Source organism: Musca domestica, unplaced genomic scaffold, assembly GCF_030504385.1.
Source record: "Musca domestica strain aabys unplaced genomic scaffold, Musca_domestica.polishedcontigs.V.1.1 17, whole genome shotgun sequence".
NCBI classification, from domain to species: domain Eukaryota; kingdom Metazoa; phylum Arthropoda; class Insecta; order Diptera; family Muscidae; genus Musca; species Musca domestica.
The window spans coordinates 11,241,482-11,261,599 of record NW_026712230.1 but is presented as its reverse complement, the minus strand read 5'-3'; the positions used below and the strand labels follow the sequence as shown (position 1 = coordinate 11,261,599).

The 20,118-nt window shown below is 33.2% G+C and overlaps 1 protein-coding gene across 1 annotated transcript; it reads right to left on the bottom strand.

The window, feature by feature from the left end:
- Positions 1–7,321: 7,321 nt before the first annotated feature.
- Positions 7,322–12,035, bottom strand: LOC131801718 (uncharacterized). Its single transcript, XM_059120657.1, has 4 exons — positions 11,830–12,035; positions 7,776–7,876; positions 7,552–7,708; positions 7,322–7,477 (listed from the first exon to the last, which is right to left on the bottom strand). The coding sequence occupies exons 1-4, from the start codon at positions 11,966–11,968 to the stop codon at positions 7,338–7,340; spliced, it is 537 nt and encodes a 178-aa protein (XP_058976640.1). The 5' UTR covers positions 11,969–12,035; the 3' UTR covers positions 7,322–7,337.
- Between the last annotated feature and the right edge of the window lie 8,083 nt (positions 12,036–20,118).

Below are 20,118 nucleotides of genomic sequence, written 5' to 3'. Positions count from 1 at the left end.
CAGTCTGAATTGGTTACAGTTTTTTCATCTCACCCTGTATGGTCCACGATATCGTACGGCCCCCATATAACAGTACCTACCGATATTCGGCATTTTGATGATTGTGGTCAAATTTATCAATGGAATTGTCTGAAATTCTACACAAGGAGTTCTTTATGAGTACCCTGGAAGAGAACTGTCTATTTTGGTCTACGATATCGTATGGCCCCTTTATAACGGTACTCCGATATTCGGTATTTTGATGATTTTAGCCACATTTTTCAATGGAATTGTCTGAAATTCCACGCGAGGAATTCCTTCTTAGCACTTTAGTCCCTGCAAGAGAATTGTCTATATTGCTCCAGGATATCGCATATCCCCCATAAAACGGTACCTCCATACATTCGGTGTTTTGATGAGTTAAGCCACATTTTTCAATGAAATTGTCTCAAAGCCCACACAAGGAGTTCCTTCTGTGTACTTCACCCCCCGATATCGTATGGCGCCCATACAACGGCACCCCCCGATATTCGGTATTTTAATGATTTTAGCGACATTTTTGACCGGAATTTTTTCAAATTTCGTATTTAGTGTTCATAATGGGTACTACATTCTATGATAGAAAATTGGCTATGCAGGTCCAGGTCTTCGTATAAGCCCAATATATCGGTTCTTCTCTATATTCGGTATTTTGATGAGTTTAACTTCATTATTTTCTGGAATTTTTCAAGTTTCGTATTTGAATATTATAATGTCCTATGACAAAAGACGCCTATGCAGGTCCACGTCATAGAACCAAATTTAATGGCTACATTCGAAAATTTTATGATTTAAACATTATTTTTAACGGATTTTATCTTTTTGAGAATTTTTAAATGTGGAGGGTATTCAAAGTACTGCTTTTTTACTTGTTTCGGTTCAAAACTATTTCAACGACTCAATATGTAAACCCCAGAATACAACAGTGACCTTAATATCAAATTTCAGAATCTCAGCTCCAGACACCAAAATTTATTCAAAATTAGTATAATTTAGTACGTTTAAACAATTATAGTTCACGATCCGAAAACACCTCCATATGTCAAGGCTACACACAAGTAGCGACCGACTAGGAACCCATTGCTTCAAATTTAGAACTGTTCGCACATTATCCGTTCGGACAATACCAAATTGTACCAATATAGCACTTTACTATAACTTTGTAGTTTTCGTAAAAGTATAGTACACATTTCCATGTTTCAATCCAAGATAGCAACAGTGACATCTATATCAAATTTTAGGATTTCAGCTCTATTCCTTTACTCAATGCCAAAATTAATACCATTTAGTAATTTTCGTACAATTGTAGTACATATTTGCAAAAAAATTCCAGATACCAACAGATACCGCAATATTAAATGTCGGGTTTCAAGTTCTATCTCTTCACCCAATACTAAATAAACTACCAATTAGTACTTTTTGTACAAATATAGGCCGCTTTTCCAAACTACCACCAAATCTCAAACACAAATACCATCAGAAATGGAAGTATTAAATTTCCAATTTTTATATCTATCCCAATACCAAATTTAATATCATTCGATACTTTTCGTACAACTATAGTACATAATTTCGAAACTACCTCCCAAGCTACGCATGAAAAGCGACCTAACACCAAATATCAGATTTCAAGTACAGCCTGTTCACATAATACAAAATTCTGTCAAATATACAGTATGTGGTACTTTTCGTGCACTTGTAGTACACATTTCCAAAATCATATCTATATCACAAACCTACCACCGATAGACATCTCAATACAAAATTTCGAAATTCCAGCTTAATTCTTTCACCCTAAACCAAAAAGTTCCAAATTTAGTACATTTAATACAGTTTGCTTACTTAGTACATATTTTTAAGTCACTTTTATATATATCAAATTTACTTACCTTGATTTTCATACCAAATTTCAAGTTTTTAGCTCTATAAATTCTCACGATATCATTTTAGAACTTTAGTAAGCTTTTAGAACATTTCGTAGCCTTAAAATTCGAATTTCCAAAAACCCTTTGATGCGTCTATCTATCACTTGAATTTTGTCGCACAGTGTTATAAATAACAAATGAACTTTTTACATTTTTTATACCTAGACATTTAACAAAAATAAGTTTTTCGGCAATGTTGGGTATTATTGACACATTACTCCTCTTTGTGTGTTTCAAATATTTGCTAATAGTTATTGAAATCAGTAACTCATTATTCCCAATAACTGTGAATTGTGTTTCCAAAGTTGTTTTAATGTGTGTTGCAGTCGAAACTGTAGGACATTTAAAATCTTGAATTGCAAGTGTAATTTAAGATGCCAACTTGTCAAACATTACACATCCACAAACTATTTTCCTTGTAAATGATGCGAATTCAAGCGAATAACTAGAAGCGACAGCTAAAAAGAAATGCCTTAAATAATTAACAAACAAGTGTTTTCTAATTTTAAATCTAAAAGCATTTACAAAAAATCTCTATATTTAGCATTTGTTAACGGCAATAATATTTACATGCGCTAAAATCAAGTTTATAGGATGACATATATTTGACTTTTTTTCCACAATAAATTCACAACCATGTCCTATGCTGTGCATCTACAATGCGCATCGAATGCAAAATTTAGATTTTTTTTGTTTTTTGGACCATTCTAAACCCTAAATAGATTTTTAACATCTTCCAAAGCTTCTTTTCTGATCCTAACCCTAACTCCATCTTAAAAATACCGAATATAATTGTTATGTTGGGGTCCATACGAAAACGTGAGAGTGCATAGGCAATATTTGTGATAGCCATTAAAGTATTCAAATACGAAACTTTAAACAATTCCTGTGAATAATGTCGCAGAAAGATCAAAATACCGAATATAGGGAGGTATAGTTATATGAGGGCTATTCGAAGACCTGGACCTGCATTGGCATTTTTCTGTCACAGGATGTAGTACCTATTAGGAACTTCAAATACGAAATTTGAAACAATTCCGGTGAATAATGTCGCTAAAATCATTAAAATACCGAATGTGCAGTTATATGGGGGATGTACAGTTATGAAGGGGCTATACCTAAACGTGAACCTAAAAGAGGGCGGTCTGGAACTTTTTAGCCTATCAATGAAAGAGAATAGTTAGTTTTTCAAAAATATTTTTATTTTTCAATATAATCTCCTGAAACTTGAATACACTTAGTCCAACTCTTTTTAGCAATTCTCTCCCTTGATTAAACTAGTTTTTTTTCAAGGTCTTCAAAATAGTGGTTTACAACTGTAATTGCATCTTCATTTGAGGTAAAATGCTTGCCAGCAAGGATTTTCTTAGATTTGGAAGCAATTAAAAGTCATTTGAAGCTAAGTCAGGAGAATAAGGTGGGTGGTCAAACAACTCGTAATTTAATTCGTTGAGTTTGGCCATTGTTAAAACAATCTTGTGCGCTGGGGCGTTGTCTTGATGAAACATTATTTTTTGTGTTGTAAGCCAGTACGTTTTTCTCGAATTTGTACATTTAATTGATCCAGAAGGTTGCAATAGTACTCTGAATTTATTGTTTAACCCTTTTGCAGATAGTCAATAAATAAAATACCTTTGAAGTCCAAAAAAAAAAAAAAAAACGTTGTCATAACTTTCCTCCTCTATAGTATAGTATAGTATAGTATAGTATAGTATAGTATAGTATAGTATAGTATAGTATAGTATAGTATAGTATAGTATAGTATAGTATAGTATAGTATAGTATAGTATAGTATAGTATAGTATAGTATAGTATAGTATAGTATAGTATAGTATAGTATAGTATAGTATGGTATAGTATAGTATAGTATAGTATAGTATAGTATAGTATAGTTATAGTACCAAACAAGCTTGAGAAATGTTAATTTTTATGCTGTTTTGATAGACTGTTAACAAATGCGGCACCCATCTTCAAGAAAGCCTTTTCATCTTTAGTTCTTCATTCCAAAATTAATGGACTCGATCATTTGAAATGCCCATCATGGCAATTTCACGCACTTTTATACAATTTCTGTTGTTGTTGCTGCTTTTGGACGTCCAATACGTGGTTCATCTTCAATTCATGTACGACCACGTTTAAATTCAGCAATCAGCACTTTCACCTAACAGCCCCCATTTAATGGTACCTCCCTATTTTCGGTATTTTGGTGATGTAAGCGACACTATTCACCGAGTTGTTTCAAAATTGAAATTCGTAATAGATATTACAGCCTAAGACAGAAAATTATCTGTAGAGGTTCACGTTTTGGTATAGCCCCCATGTAATGGTACCTTCATATTTTGATGATTTTAGCAACATTATTCACCGATTATTTTTTAAGTTTCGCATTTGAATATTGTAAAGGCCTGTGCAGGTCCACGTCGTCGTATAGACTCTAATATAACAGCTACATTCGGTTTTTTTAAGATTGGAGGAGGGTATTCAAAGTTCGACCCGGCCGAACTTTCAGTTTTTTTAGTTGTTTTTATATATATACATATATAATTTTGATGTAGTTCAAAGAGAGTTTTGTTCAGCTGTTCTCGAGCTAATAGCCGTCTTACTAACATCCCCTTCTGTGATATATGAGATTGTATATATATTTTGCTATAAATCAATGTTATGGCCAGAATAACCTTTTTGTGTATTTGTGATTTTGCCGGGATTAAAAATATTCGCGGTTTAATGAAAATTTTAGTATTTTTTTTAAATTAAAAGTTATGGTCTATTCCAGCCACTAAACATTATCCGATGACCAGTCAAATTGTTAGACTTCTGCCCTATCCTACCCTCTTGCTGTATGGGTTGGTCTATAATTCTTACCTGTAGATCAAATGCAAAATCTGTACATTTTTCTGTTTTTGGTCCATTTGAACTCTTAAATATTTTGCATAAACTCCTCCAACAAAAGGGTTATATTCTGACCTTGTTTCATACCAAATTTCGAGCGAATCGGGCCGTAAGTGATTGCCAATTAAGATGTACAGATGGATGGACGGATACATCGACTAAGCTCGGCTAGGTAGGAAGATCCATATATAACACCCTATGTTGAGGATCAATATTTTGAGGTGTCGCATAATTTTTGTCTTAATCAAAGATATAATAACCTTAACATACACATAACCCCTACAACACTTAAGGGAAAAATATTAAAGACACCAATGCTTTTGAATATATGTCTATTAAAAGAATTGACATAGTCACTTTACCTTGCTTCCACAGAATTGCACTACGAATAGGCATTCTCTTAAACTGCATACATATAAACTACGAATATATTTAATAAGAATTTATTCAAATAATTGATTTTTTTAAAATATTTAAGGTAATTATAGAAATTAAAAATTAGTGTCTGCTTCTACATTCTCAGCTCATATGTGGCCACTGTATGGAGTCGACTTGTTCGCCGAATCATTATTGCTGGGACGTCGATGTTCCTGTAACTCTGGCTCGGGTTCAGTTATCTTCTTATACAGCATGTAGACCGGTGAGAAGATTATCACGTTTTTCTCGAATTTGTACATTTAATTGATCCAGAAGGTTGCAATAGTACTCTGAATTTATTGTTTAACCCTTTTGCAGATAGTCAATAAATAAAATACCTTTGAAGTCCAAAAAAAAAAAAAAAAGTTGTCATAACTTTCCTCCTCTATAGTATAGTATAGTATAGTATAGTATAGTATAGTATAGTATAGTATAGTATAGTATAGTATAGTATAGTATAGTATAGTATAGTATAGTATAGTATAGTATAGTATAGTATAGTATAGTATAGTATAGTATAGTATAGTATAGTATAGTATAGTATAGTATAGTATAGTATAGTATAGTTATAGTACCAAACAAGCTTGAGAAATGTTAATTTTTATGCTGTTTTGATAGACTGTTAACAAATGCGGCACCCATCTTCAAGAAAGCCTTTTCATCTTTAGTTCTTCATTCCAAAATTAATGGACTCGATCATTTGAAATGCCCATCATGGCAATTTCACGCACTTTTATACAATTTCTGTTGTTGTTGCTGCTTTTGGACGTCCAATACGTGGTTCATCTTCAATTCATGTACGACCACGTTTAAATTCAGCAATCAGCACTTTCACCTAACAGCCCCCATTTAATGGTACCTCCCTATTTTCGGTATTTTGGTGATGTAAGCGACACTATTCACCGAGTTGTTTCAAAATTGAAATTCGTAATAGATATTACAGCCTAAGACAGAAAATTATCTGTAGAGGTTCACGTTTTGGTATAGCCCCCATGTAATGGTACCTTCATATTTTGATGATTTTAGCAACATTATTCACCGATTATTTTTTAAGTTTCGCATTTGAATATTGTAAAGGCCTGTGCAGGTCCACGTCGTCGTATAGACTCTAATATAACAGCTACATTCGGTTTTTTTAAGATTGGAGGAGGGTATTCAAAGTTCGACCCGGCCGAACTTTCAGTTTTTTTAGTTGTTTTTATATATATACATATATAATTTTGATGTAGTTCAAAGAGAGTTTTGTTCAGCTGTTCTCGAGCTAATAGCCGTCTTACTAACATCCCCTTCTGTGATATATGAGATTGTATATATATATTTTGCTATAAATCAATGTTATGGCCAGAATAACCTTTTTGTGTATTTGTGATTTTGCCGGGATTAAAAATATTCGCGGTTTAATGAAAATTTTAGTATTTTTTTAAATTAAAAGTTATGGTCTATTCCAGCCACTAAACATTATCCGATGACCAGTCAAATTGTTAGACTTCTGCCCTATCCTACCCTCTTGCTGTATGGGTTGGTCTATAATTCTTACCTGTAGATCAAATGCAAAATCTGTAAATTTTTCTGTTTTTGGTCCATTTGAGCTCTTAAATATTTTGCATAAACTGCTCCAACGAAAGGGTTATATTCTGACCTTGTTTCATACCAAATTTCGAGCGAATCGGGCCGTAAGTGATTGCCAATTAAGATGTACAGATGGATGGACGGATACATCGACTAAGCTCTGCTAGGTAGGAAGATCCATATATAACACCCTATGTTGAGGATCAATATTTTGAGGTGTCGCATAATTTTTGTCTTAATCAAAGATATAATAACCTTAACATACACATAACCCCTACAACACTTAAGGGAAAAATATTAAAGACACCAATGCTTTTGAATATATGTCTATTAAAAGAATTGACATAGTCACTTTACCTTGCTTCCACAGAATTGCACTACGAATAGGCATTCTCTTAAACTGCATACATATAAACTACGAATATATTTAATAAGAATTTATTCAAATAATTGATTTTTTTAAAATATTTAAGGTAATTATAGAAATTAAAAATTAGTGTCTGCTTCTACATTCTCAGCTCATATGTGGCCACTGTATGGAGTCGACTTGTTCGCCGAATCATTATTGCTGGGACCTCGATGTTCCTGTAACTCTGGCTCGGGTTCAGTTATCTTCTTATACAGCATGTAGACCGGTGAGAAGATTATCACTTCAAATGCTAAAGGGAAAAAGAGAGAGTTATTACAAAAGCTAATAAATTTTTAAGCTGGTAAATTAAACTCTATCACTCACCAATATAAACTAAATTTCTCAAGAAATTCAGAAAGGCATCTCCTGCCGGATCTTTGTAGATTAAACGAACAATAAATGTTATAACAGCTGCAATAACGCCGAGACCAATAGACACATACATGGCGTATATATAAATGGCTAGTAATTTAATTCGGGCCTGTTCGGAAAAAAGATGCATCCAAATTGAGTATATGAAAATAATATTTAAAATGTAGAACAATTACCTGATAAATACCGACAATCAGCATAACATTAAGAATAAAGGAGATGACGCATAGGACACATCCCAAAATTGTTGCCGCAAAGTAGGCATTTTTTTGATCCTCTGTGGAAGCGAGAGTGAGAGAGAGAGAGGGGCGGAGAACAATAAATATTAGTTTATATGAAATTGTATAATTGTACTTATAAGTAGGAAATCGATATAGACCACCTAGAGAAATGTGAAACCATATATAAGATATTTTTATACCTTCAGTAATACGATTTAAGAGGGTAAATGTATATATTATTGATAAGGGGAATATGCCGGTATGTCAGACTGATACATACGATAAGTTCGGAATGTAGTATCCAAATATGTCCAATATGGGCAAATCCCTATATTTTTGTCAAACTTACATCGATTTCTCCATGGTACAATAAAAAGGTAAGGTAGAGCTACCAGATGATTACGATTTTTTTACTAAGTGTGCCCGACTTCTGCCAATTTTTTGTTTGTATTTATTGTTTTGAAAAGTGAAAACAAAATATTTTCAAAATCAACGATTTGAAGACACGTAGATTGCGGCTCGCGCATTAAAGCTATTAACCTGTTTAGCCATGAAATTGAAAGACTAAACGGTTTGGATAATTTTTTGAGCAAAAATCCAGGCATTTCATTCTATTTTCGCGCTTTTTAACTCATTTAAAACATGAGGAAAAATATGGAAAAAATGAAAACAACTTGCTGCATGTAATTTTGAATTAGTTTGACAGGGCTGTATTTCTGTAATTTTACGAAGCTTTTCTACCTCCTTATTGTATCATGGGTTTCTCTTTCAGACACTCCTAAAATGGTAAAAATGATAAAAACTAAAACAATTCAATGTATCGTAGAAAGCGGGAGGGGCATTGGATTGGGTTCAAATTTGGCATATTTTATCAAGCCTTAGTTAGGTGGGAAAATGGTAAATATCAACTTACTCCTACTTCCACATAAATCATTCAAATTTCGAATAAACACAACTCTTATATATTGCGAAATGAATAACCGATTTTCTTTAAACTTTGTACATTTAAATATCTACCAACACAAAATCTAAAGGGAGAATGGTTTATACCTATCCGCTCCTCCTGGTAAATTCCCCAAAAAAGTTTTCAAAAAAAAAAAAAAAATAAATAAATAATTAAATAAAATAAATAAATATTAAGCCTATGAAAATGATAGGAAGTATCCGATATGGTTGAGATTTTGTATATGATAACATTTTTATCAGACTATAGTTTGGCCCCAATAATAGCTAAAAGCGAAAAGTCAATATTTAAGAAGTTATGGCCATTTTAATGTATTGAATAATTCATGCCTAAAAAAATGACAACAAATAATAGCTAAAAACGGCGAAAAGTCAATATTTAAGTAGTTATGGTAATTTTGAAATTTATAATAATTCATGCCTAAATTATGATCAGATCTCTTGAAGAGGAGAAGAGAATGTGATTCCCGCCTTCAAATGCTTCGAACAAGTCCCCTTAAGAAATAGCGCATCATAAAAGTTTATTAGAGATTAATTACCATTACCAGCGAGACATTGTAGTAAACATGAAGTGAACTTAAAAGAAGGCTGGGAAGCATTTGTTTGACGAAATAGACGGCGAGAAGGATTCTTTATAACCGTTGCGAAAGTAAGCATTAAATACGATCAGGGGGATTTTTACACGACTTGTTAAATTACATCGACAAGCAAAAATTCTTTGTACATCACCAGAAAGATTTCTATACACTGGTAGGACACCTGAATTAAGTCTCAGATGGAGTCTTTATAGATGACCACGAGGCCGACTTCAAAGAAGAAAAGGGGATAGTCTTTGTAGGCCAAAGGGAAAAATTGAGTATATTCATGAAGCTCATAAAACATGAAATTAACATCCGATTCCATTCAGACTTGGCACATCTTAATATTTCCATAAACACTAGATCGGTTATAAAGATGGTAGAGATCGGACCATTCCTTTGGTACCGCCCCCAAAAAGGTTCAAGGTTTTGAATAACCAAAACGATCATAAAATCCGAAATAAACATGCTGTTCTGTTCAAATTACACACATTAAAATACTTGTATTAACCCAAGCTCTGGTGTGAAATTGGGATACATCTGTAGTTGAATTCTCTAACTCACTTTTTGAGTTACCGACAAAAGTCGGTAAAATTAAAACGCTTATCGGTAATTTATCGGTAAGTTATCGACGAAATCAAAATAGTCGCTAAGACCTTCCAATAGATACAAGTGTTTTCAATCTTAACTTATTTTTTATATCAAAATTTTGGCTTTCAAAGTTACCGATTTTTGTCGGTAACTCAAAAAATGAGTTAGAGAATCCTACTACTGGTACCTCATAAAACGCGAAATTAACATCCGTTTCCATTCAGACTTGGTACATCTCAATATTTCCATTAACATAGGATATTTTATAAAAATGGGAGGGATCGGATCATTTTTTAAAAACGAAACTCTCAAAGGAAACGAAATAAGCAACCAACTCTCTTTAAATTTCGCCAACACAAACATTTTGTTAACAAAAGATCTGTTGTGAATATGATATGTATCAGCCAACCCCTTCTGGTACCTCACCCACAAAGGGTCACAATTTTCAATACTTATATCTTTCATAACTTGCAAACCAATTCAGCGATTCTTTACAACTTGCTATATTTAAATATTTATCTTAACCAGAATTCTGATATGAATATGGAATTTACCGAAATTAAATCTGATATAAATGTTCGATTTCCTTCCAATTTTGCACATACCAATATTTTTATCTGTATTAGATTAATGGCTTATGACAAAAGTTACCTCTGCAGGTCCATGTCATCGTATGGACCCTAATATAACAGAAACATTCGATATTTTTAAGATTTTAACAGATTTTTTAACGGTTTTTATTTTATTTATTTATTTATTTTTTTTTTTTTTTTGAGAATTGTCAAATTTGTTTCGAATGGTGGAGGATATTAAAAGTTCGGCCCGCCCGAACTTGTAGCTTTTTGGCTTGTTTTTGCTTTTATTCAATAAAATTTAAAAAATAAATGTAATAATTTCAAGTTTAAAATTTAAAACAAATTTGTAAATTAAAATTGAAAAATATCAAGGAAACATTTAAAGGATTTGGTCCTGCAAGATCTGGAAACAAAAAGTTGGTATGGAAAAATAATTTTTATATAAATTCCCCACCGTTTTTCGGCAAAAAAAAAAATACAAAGGGAAAACATTTTATTGCGTTTGTCACTCACAGAAAATGAATTGCACTACCTAAAAAAACTCAAAATATATTTTCTTTTGCCGAAATTCCAAGCGATTGAAAAAATACTGTTACAAAAATTTAGAACTCAAACTAACATAACATGACTATATTAAAATATAACACCTTTATACACACCAACACCTTTATATGTGTTCCACGCTACGAAAATTTAACTGACATGACCTATTTTTTGAACCACCTCTATCTTAAATAGGTTTTTGTGTATTGTTAAAACTATACACAATTTATACAAAATGGGTTTGGCTTGAGCATTCTAAACCCTTTAAAAGTTTTTTTCTTGCCAAACGGGCTTTCCTTTAAGCGATGCAATTATTTGCTATAAACAACATTTTATTTGATTTGTGATACAGGAAACATTTACTTCATTTGTTTTCGTTGTCGACTCTGAATTTGTGAAAATATTGGGCTGAAGTTGGGGTCTTGCTTCATACATACAACGCCTTTTCATGTTTTGTAACACTTCATTTCTTATTATATTTTCCGATTTAAAGTTTGGTATATCTTTACACGCCTCTATTCCTGGAATACTACCATTTGAAAAGATGTAGTTTTTACGAAGTTTAAAAAAAAAACTCCAATATAACAATTTTATATTGGGGCGTATACCTGTTGACGTAACGTATACGCACTAAAATACCCCACACATTCATTACATTGATATTTAATATGTTTATCAATTCCTCACGTGTAGCATTATATATTTTGCACATTTCTAAGATGAATGTCAGCATTTAATTTTTTTCACCAAAATAATTACCATTCCAATTATTCTCTTTGGCATAGTTATCATCAATGACACAGGCGAATGCGACCAATGCTATAAAGACCAAAAGCGCCACCACCGCATTGACCCAGCCAATAATTAAACTCCAGCTACGAATGTTACAACAACTCATTTTTATTTTGGCGGTGTTGAAAGAATTTTAATTATGTCTCTTTTTAATATATTTTTCGTAATCCGAAGTTTCTCTACTTCGATTGTCGACCGATGGCTAACAGACTGACTGACGAGTTAGATCTTCTTTGACCAACTGAAACGGATGTCTAGGAATTCTAAGCACTTTACAGCAAAAAAAATAAAAAACAAAAAAAAAAAAAAAAACAACAACAATGTCGTGCTACTTACGGTTAATTCGTCATCCCCGCCGTTTTGCAGGCGAAAACTAAAGAACTTAAAATGCTCAGTGGAGGTAAGTAAACGAACGCAGACACACAGGAAGATAGCCGAGTGGTTAATTAAAAGAAACGCCCAAACTTAGCGAAGGGGACAATTAAGTTGCTAATTCTTTTGGGGGAGAAAGTCATGTTTAAGTGAAATAAGAATTAATATTGCTTGAAATTATGTGGAGCGTTAAAATTTTTAGGTCTTTTTTTAAAGGGCGCTATAATTATTTTAAATTCAGTTATCATTTAGTTAAAGAGGAGTAGGAGGATTTATGTAGATAAAATGATAAAGGAGAAGTAAATGTTTCATAATGAGTTTGAAAAGAGCATGGAGATCGTAGTACACATTAAGTATTAGTTCTGCCGCAGGAGAGAGGAGGTGAAATATCCATTGCCGCATATTAAGCGAAGTGTAATAATTAGGACCATTAGGATTGCAGTGCTGGGTTCTTATCTTATGAAAATAAAATTTAAACAAGTATGCAAAAGTTATATTTATGTGATAGCCTAGAACACTATAATATATTGGAAAACACACCCTGGTCCAAAACCAATTTGGTCGATTTAGTTTTTCAAATAATGCCATACAGTCCTGCAAAAATGTTATCTTGGGTAGGACTTCCCCTATATTTACACCCTATGTCGTACTGATTCATTCAAAAAAATTTCACACAATAGTTTTGATCAATTTTACCCGTTAAATATTATTCGAAAGCCATCCAAAATACTAGACTTCTGCCCTGACCTAAACTCTTAATTCATTCAAAATCTGTGTCGATTTTTTCAGTTTTTGATCAATTTCAAATCCCAAATATTATGAAAATATCTTCAAATCCAATGGACTTCAATTCCAGGCTTGATCTAACCCCCATGAAGAATTCTGTGAGGATTGGACGATAATTGCGACCTCTATATAAACCTCCAACACATAGTGTTGTAATGTGAAAAAAATTTACAAAATTTACAATTCAATTTGTAAATAAAATTTGAAAAGTCCCATGTGATACTTAACAAAGAATATTCACATTTTTATACCCTCCATCTTGAAAAGGTGGTTAATCCCATAAAGTATATATATTCATGATCAGCATAAAATTTAAGTCGATTTAACGATATCCGTCTGTCTGCTGAAATCTCGATAAATAATTTAAATAATTTCGTTAAAATCATCAAAATACCAAAGCCCACATTATCTGACGTAAAGCCTCAAAATTTGGCAGAACAATTTGTACAGTGTTTAGGATGTTTGGTATGGAAAATGAGATACATCGGTCCACGTTTTGGTATAGCCGCCACATTCGGTATTATGATAATTTGCGCCACATTAATCCATGACCTCTAAATTGGTAGGCTTCCGCCTTCCTTTAAATTATTTCTTACGCGTCGACTGACCAATAATTGTGATCTGCAGTGGAACTGCAAAATTAGGAATTTTATTTAAATAAATATTTTGCGATCATCTCGAGCAAAAATAGGCTTCTATTTGGACTCTAACCCTACATTTATGCAAAACTTCGTGAGGATCGGTCCAAATTGTGACACCAAACTAACTTAAAAACCACCAACGCATAGTGTTGTAGATTATAAAAATATTTTCTTTATAATTTTTATATTCTCCACCATACTATGTATGGGGGTATATTAAGTTCGTCATTCCGTTTAAACCCATCGAAATAATAATTTTAGACCTAACAAAGTATATATCTTTGATCAGCGACGATTTAGACCTGTCCGCCCGTCTGTCTGTCGTAATCAGGCTAGAGTCCAAACGAATTAAGATAGGAAGCAAAATTTTGCCCAGATCAGTTTTTTGTCTGCAGGCAGGTGAAGTTCGAAGATGGGATTTAGCGGTCCACAATATCGTATAGACCCCATACAACGGTAACCCCGCAATATTCAGTATTTTGATGATTATTCACCGGAATTGTTTCAACTTTGGTATTTGAAATTCGTAATAGATATTACAGCCTATGACAAAAATTTGTCTGTGCAGGTCCACGTCTTCGTATAGCCACCATATTACGGTACCTCCCTATATTCGAAATTTTGATGATTTTAGCTACATTATTCACCGGATTTTTTCATGTTTCGTATTTGAATATTGCAATGTCCTGTGACAAAAGTTGCCTATGCAATTCCACGTCTTTGTATATACCCCGGCCACTTCCTACATCCGGCATTTTTAAGAACATAACAGAATTTTAAACGGATTTTATTTTTTTGAAAATTTTCAAATTCATTCCAAATGGTGGAGGGTATTTAAAGGTCAACCCGGCCGGATTTACTGCTTATTATCTGGCAACGAGGAGTTCTTATACCTTCAATATATATCAACATTTGTTGTTTTTTAAGTTTTAAGTTTGTCATTACGTTTGTAGCACCTCGAAATATATATTGTAGACTCCATAAAGTGTATATATTCTTGATCAGCATAAAAAAATTCTATGTCGACTTAGCGATGTCCGTCCGTCTATCCGTCTGTGGAAATCACTCTAGCTTCCGAACGAAATGACGTAGATTGATAATATTTTACTCAAATGTATATTATGTCTGCAGAACTTTTGGTGTTGAAAATGGGCCATGTACAGGCAATTTTCTGCCTTAGGCTGCAGTATCCATTTCGAACTTCAAATACCAAATTTGAAACAATTCCGGTAAATAATTTCGCTAAAATCATCAAAATACCGAAAATCGGAAGCTACCGGTATATGGGGGCTTTTCGAAGACGTGGACCTACATGGCCCATTTTCTGTTTTATGCTGTAGTATCTGTTACGAACTTCAAATACCGAATTTGAAACAATGCCAGTAAATAATGTCGCTAAAATCATCAAAATACCGAAAATAGGAAGGTACCATTATGGGGGCTATACGAAGACGTGGACCTACATATCCCATTTTCAATACCAAAAGTCCTGCAGATATAATACACATTTGAGTAAAATTTTATCAACCTACTTCATTTCGTTCGGAAGCTAGAATGATTTCCACAGAGGGATAGACGGACAGACGGTCGGGCATTGCTAAATCGACATAGAATTTTATGCTGATCAAGAATATATATACTTTGTGGGGTCTAAGATGTATACTTCGAGGTGTTACAAACGGAATGACAAACTTAATATACCCTTCATACTATGGTGGAGGGTATAAAAATATTTATCAATTACAAGTCTTTTTGTGAACGAACGATTGAAGTAAAATTAAGGACAGAATATAAAGTATTTAAGAACAAAACGGAAGGATCGATTATGCTTAAAGGAACAATCAAAGTAAAATGAATTATATGGACCACCTAGTTCTTCTTGGATAATTCAAAATATTGTTTTTAAAATTCAATTCCATATACCTTCCCAAATAATTGCATACTGTCTTAGCGGTTTAAATGGCTTAACATTGGTAACTATGTTGTTACGATATCATAACAACAGAGGTATTTTTTTACAGAGTTGCCATATTTTGACTCTGTTTTGTCCCATTGTAATTTTGTCCCATAGAAGTAATTCTATGTCTTTGTGGATTACTTAGAAATCATTTTATGTAGGGAAGACTCTACATAAGATTACATTACAGCTTAAATCTACCTCAAACAATACATACGTTTTTTTTTTTTTTGTTTTTTTTTTTTTTTTTTTTTTTTTGTAAATTACTACCGCTTAGTATGTATATGTAAATAAATATCCAAATGAAATAATGTAATTTAGTTCTTATTTAATTTGAAATTAAAGACTCTATTCTCCAGGTCTTATACATATATTTCTGTTGTGTATGTGTGCTCGCAAAACTTTAAATGTTAATTGCGATTTGTTAATGTGACCTGACCTACACCCAGTTACATCTACATATATGTACGTATGAACAGTTTGAAAAACATTCTTGGCTATTCCAGTCAAGGTTAAGGTGTGACAAGTGGAACCAAATGACATCATTAACAACAGCAACAACACTAACAATAGGAAGTTTTAGCCGAAATTCAACAGTATCCTATTTCAAAACATTCGAAAGTTTAAATGATTTATATTAGGTTCTCATCGTATCCTTAGTTATTTTTGATGATGGGTGTTGAAAATCCATGACGTCAGTTTTTGCGAGAGAGAGAGAGAATGACAATTTCTCTGCTCTTCTTTAAATATGGGCCTAACTTAATTATCTTAGACCTTTTTGTTATTGGCATTGGACACGCGAAATATTGCGAATGGCTGAAAAAGAAAAAGACAACATTGAACAAAACATCGCAGAGCGAGCTTACCTACCATAACGACCCACAAAATTTTAATTATAATCCTCTGTACATGATTTAAAGTTCTTAGATGACCATTCGTGACACTCAGTGAATGGTGGCAGTAGGTGGACTAATTTTTGTAGAGTTACATTGGTCGAATTGATGTAATTCCAACTGATGTAGTCTACTCCAAAATGGCTTCGCTTGATTTACTCGAATTGACTCGATTGTGTTTGGGTCGGCTCGATGGTTTTCTGATTATGGCGGCGGTTTGATGATTGTAGAAGTCCGTTTAATGATACTCGAATTATTTAATCAGCTTATATCTATTTCCAGAAATAAACGAGCTAATGTAAGCGTTTATTCCCCAAAAAATCCTGGTTACCAAGTAGTAAGTAACGTCGGCACTGAGTGTGTGTGTCCGACTACAAAATCGAAAGGTTTGAGTTCGAGAAGGAAGCGAGATAGACCCATAGTTACTTTTGAGGATCTTCATAGAATCATTTTCTGAATTGATTTATGCATGTCAGTCCGTCCGTCCGTCCGTCTGTCCATGTATTCTTGTGAACAAAATGCAGGTCGCATTTATTATCCGATTGAGATGAAATTTTCCAAACAACATTTGTTTGGCCCAAGTATGAACCTTATTGAAATTGGAGATAATCGGTAAAAATTTAGATATAGCTCCCATATATATCTTCGTTCGATTTGTATTTTATTGTGCACCAAACGTGTAATATCAGCCCGAATAGTATGGAATTTTGCACATACGACCAATTTAGGCCTGAAAATATGTATGCCAAATTTGATCGAAATCGGTTCAGATATAACTATAGCTCCCATATATATTGTTCATCCGATTTGTTATTTTTGTCCTTCGCAGCCGTAATATGTACTCTGTAACAACAATATTTGGGGACATATATCAAATGCAGCTTAGAAATATCTTTGCTAAATTTTATCGAGATCGGTTCAAATTTGGATATAGCTCCCATATATAACTTCGTCCGATTTACATTTTATTATGCACCAAGCGTCTAATATTTGGCCAAATGGGATGGAATTTGGCTCATACGACCGAATTGAGTCTAGAAGCTAGCATGCCAAATTCGGTCCAGATATAGCTATAGCTCCCATATATACTGTTCCTTCGATTTGTAATATTTGTTACCCACTGCCGTAATACGCACTCCGTAACAACAATATTCAGGGAAATATATCAAATACAGCTCAGAAATATCTTTGCCAAATTTTATCGAGATCGGTTCAGATTGGGATATAGCTCCTATATATATCTTTATCCGATTTCAAATTATTTTTGCACCAAATGGGCAATACAAGTCCGAATTTAAAAAATACAAATGCTTCGGCATATTAGTCCTTTGAACTTTAAATAATAATTATAATCATAGCGTGTATGATTGAATTCTCCTCTTTGCTCTACTGAATTGGCAAAGTGGTGTAGGGTATCATAAAGTCGGCCCCGCCCGACTTTAGGACTTTCTTTACTGCTTTTTATTATACCGTTGTATGTGTATTTTTCTGTAACAGATAAAATCTCCTCTAACAGATCAAATTGTCTTCTACGGTACTCAGCAACACCAAAACCCATTTGATGTTACACTCACGCACACCTTCTTCCCTCCACATACATATTATGGAGGTTTATTACTTACAAAAATATAATTACAAAATAATAATTTTAGACAAACAAAATATATCCTATAGCCTCCATATAATTGTATTTTGAAGATTTTATTATTAGATTCCAAACTACATTTTGGCACCAGTAACTACTTACAAACCAGACACATGTTCCGACAGATGTATACCCTCAGCCAATGTACAACAATCTATACAGGGTGAGATAAAAAACTGCAACAAATTCAAACGCCATATTTTTTAATTTTTTTTTAAACTTTATTGAATGAAATCAAAAAATGTCGGAAATAGCATCAAGTTTTAGAATAAGTTTAGATTTGTTCGAATTGGTCACCTTTCGTACGAATTATGGCCTTCAAACGGCCAATGAAACCGTCCCACGCTGCCCGAATGTTGCTCTGCGATATTTTGGGCCATTCCCGGCGAAGCGTTTGCTTGAGGTGATCAACACTTTGGTATTTTTAAGTGCTAATCTTGCTTTCCAAAATACTCCAGACAAAATAGTCCAACGGATTCCGGAGATTTTGGTGGCCATTCTGCGCTGGAAATGAAGCGAGGAACCTTATTTTGTAACTATTCTTGGGTGCTGAGTTCTGTTGGAATGTCCAAGGTTTCGCGATAATGAAGGTCGGTTTGTGATAAAGAGGTGGCTTTGGAAATGTGTACTACATGTGCACGAAAAGTACTAAATGACATTGGGTGAAGCGATAGATATAAACAATGTAGAGGGGAGGTTCCGAAAGAGTGCGTCAATATTGCTTACTTCGTAACTGACATAAGTCTGATATAAATATTACAACGTGTCTAATTGGCACAATATCGACTACTTCTTTCACTTTGTATGAGATATGTGATAGTTTTTAGAAAATACAAATATGTACCAATTTCATCCGATACTGATAGTCCAAAATTTAAAGAAAATCGAACACTTATTTCCAAAATTATATGAATAATTTTTAACAAAAGTTTTAAATTTTTGTAGAGGATATATTAGAAGGATTTTGCTGATAAGTTCCACAACTAGATGTACAAACTAATTGCTATTTTGTATTCAAAATGTTGACCCGTTGTGGGGGAGGTACCATAAGGAATGTTTTGTTCTACCACATCTTCATACCATGCCACACCGTCTTAGTAGAAATATTGAGATATACGAAATTTGAAGAAAATTGGACCTCTATTTAGGCCAATAAAAGAGTTATAATTTTTCCAAAGTTTGTTTGCCGATATTTTCAGTTTTTGCACCAGATGTAGTACTGATAAAAACATCCGGATTTGCAAATTTTACACAAAATTGGATGTTCCTCTCTTGTTCTATAAGCTAAAATATTTTCTCTGAAGATTTTGCCTTTTATGTGGGAGGTACCAGAATTATCGTGTTCAGAAATGTATTTGGCTCAAAGACGAGACACGTTTTGACCGAATCAAATTCATATATACCCTCTGTAGTCATATGGCTGAAAGTATAAAAATTAGGATTCTTTTCAAATTCTGATTGGATATCTTTACTTCAGGATTCAAAAAGGATCCAGCATATGTTTACCATATTTTGGCAGTGAATGGGGGAGAATTGGTGCTGACGAAATCTTATATTGAAACAGGGAATTTATTTTTGAGAAAAGAAATTGGCTATTTGAGTATTAATTACATGTTATGTCTTTAGAACGGTTTAAATGTGAAATAGGTTGATACTTACTTATTAAAACTATGTCTAAATCGATTTCTTCTCACTGATGTAAGTTTAGGTTGTATGTGACCTCCCGAACCAAATATCATTGCTATGAAGTGCAGTCTATGACTTTCAGAATACTTAAATATAAAAGCGGATAAAACATATATTTAGGAGCTGTAGTCATATCTAAACCGTTATTTATCAAATCTAAAAAAAACTTAGTTAAAGGCTTAATTCATCTGTGCTAAAATGTACCAAATTTTGGCATATATTACGCATTTGCTGAAATATAGACCGAAAATCGGGCTATAATCGGGTGCTATAACT

Coding starts and splice junctions, on each gene's coding strand:
- LOC131801718 (XM_059120657.1), bottom strand. CDS start 11,968: ATGAGTTGTTGTAACATTCGTAGCTGGAGTTTAATTATTGGCTGGGTC. Junction 7,709..7,775: donor TGATTGTCGGTATTTATCAG/GTAATTGTTCTA, acceptor TTTTCCGAACAG/GCCCGAATTAAATTACTAGC. Junction 7,478..7,551: donor GAGAAATTTAGTTTATATTG/GTGAGTGATAGA, acceptor TTTTCCCTTTAG/CATTTGAAGTGATAATCTTC.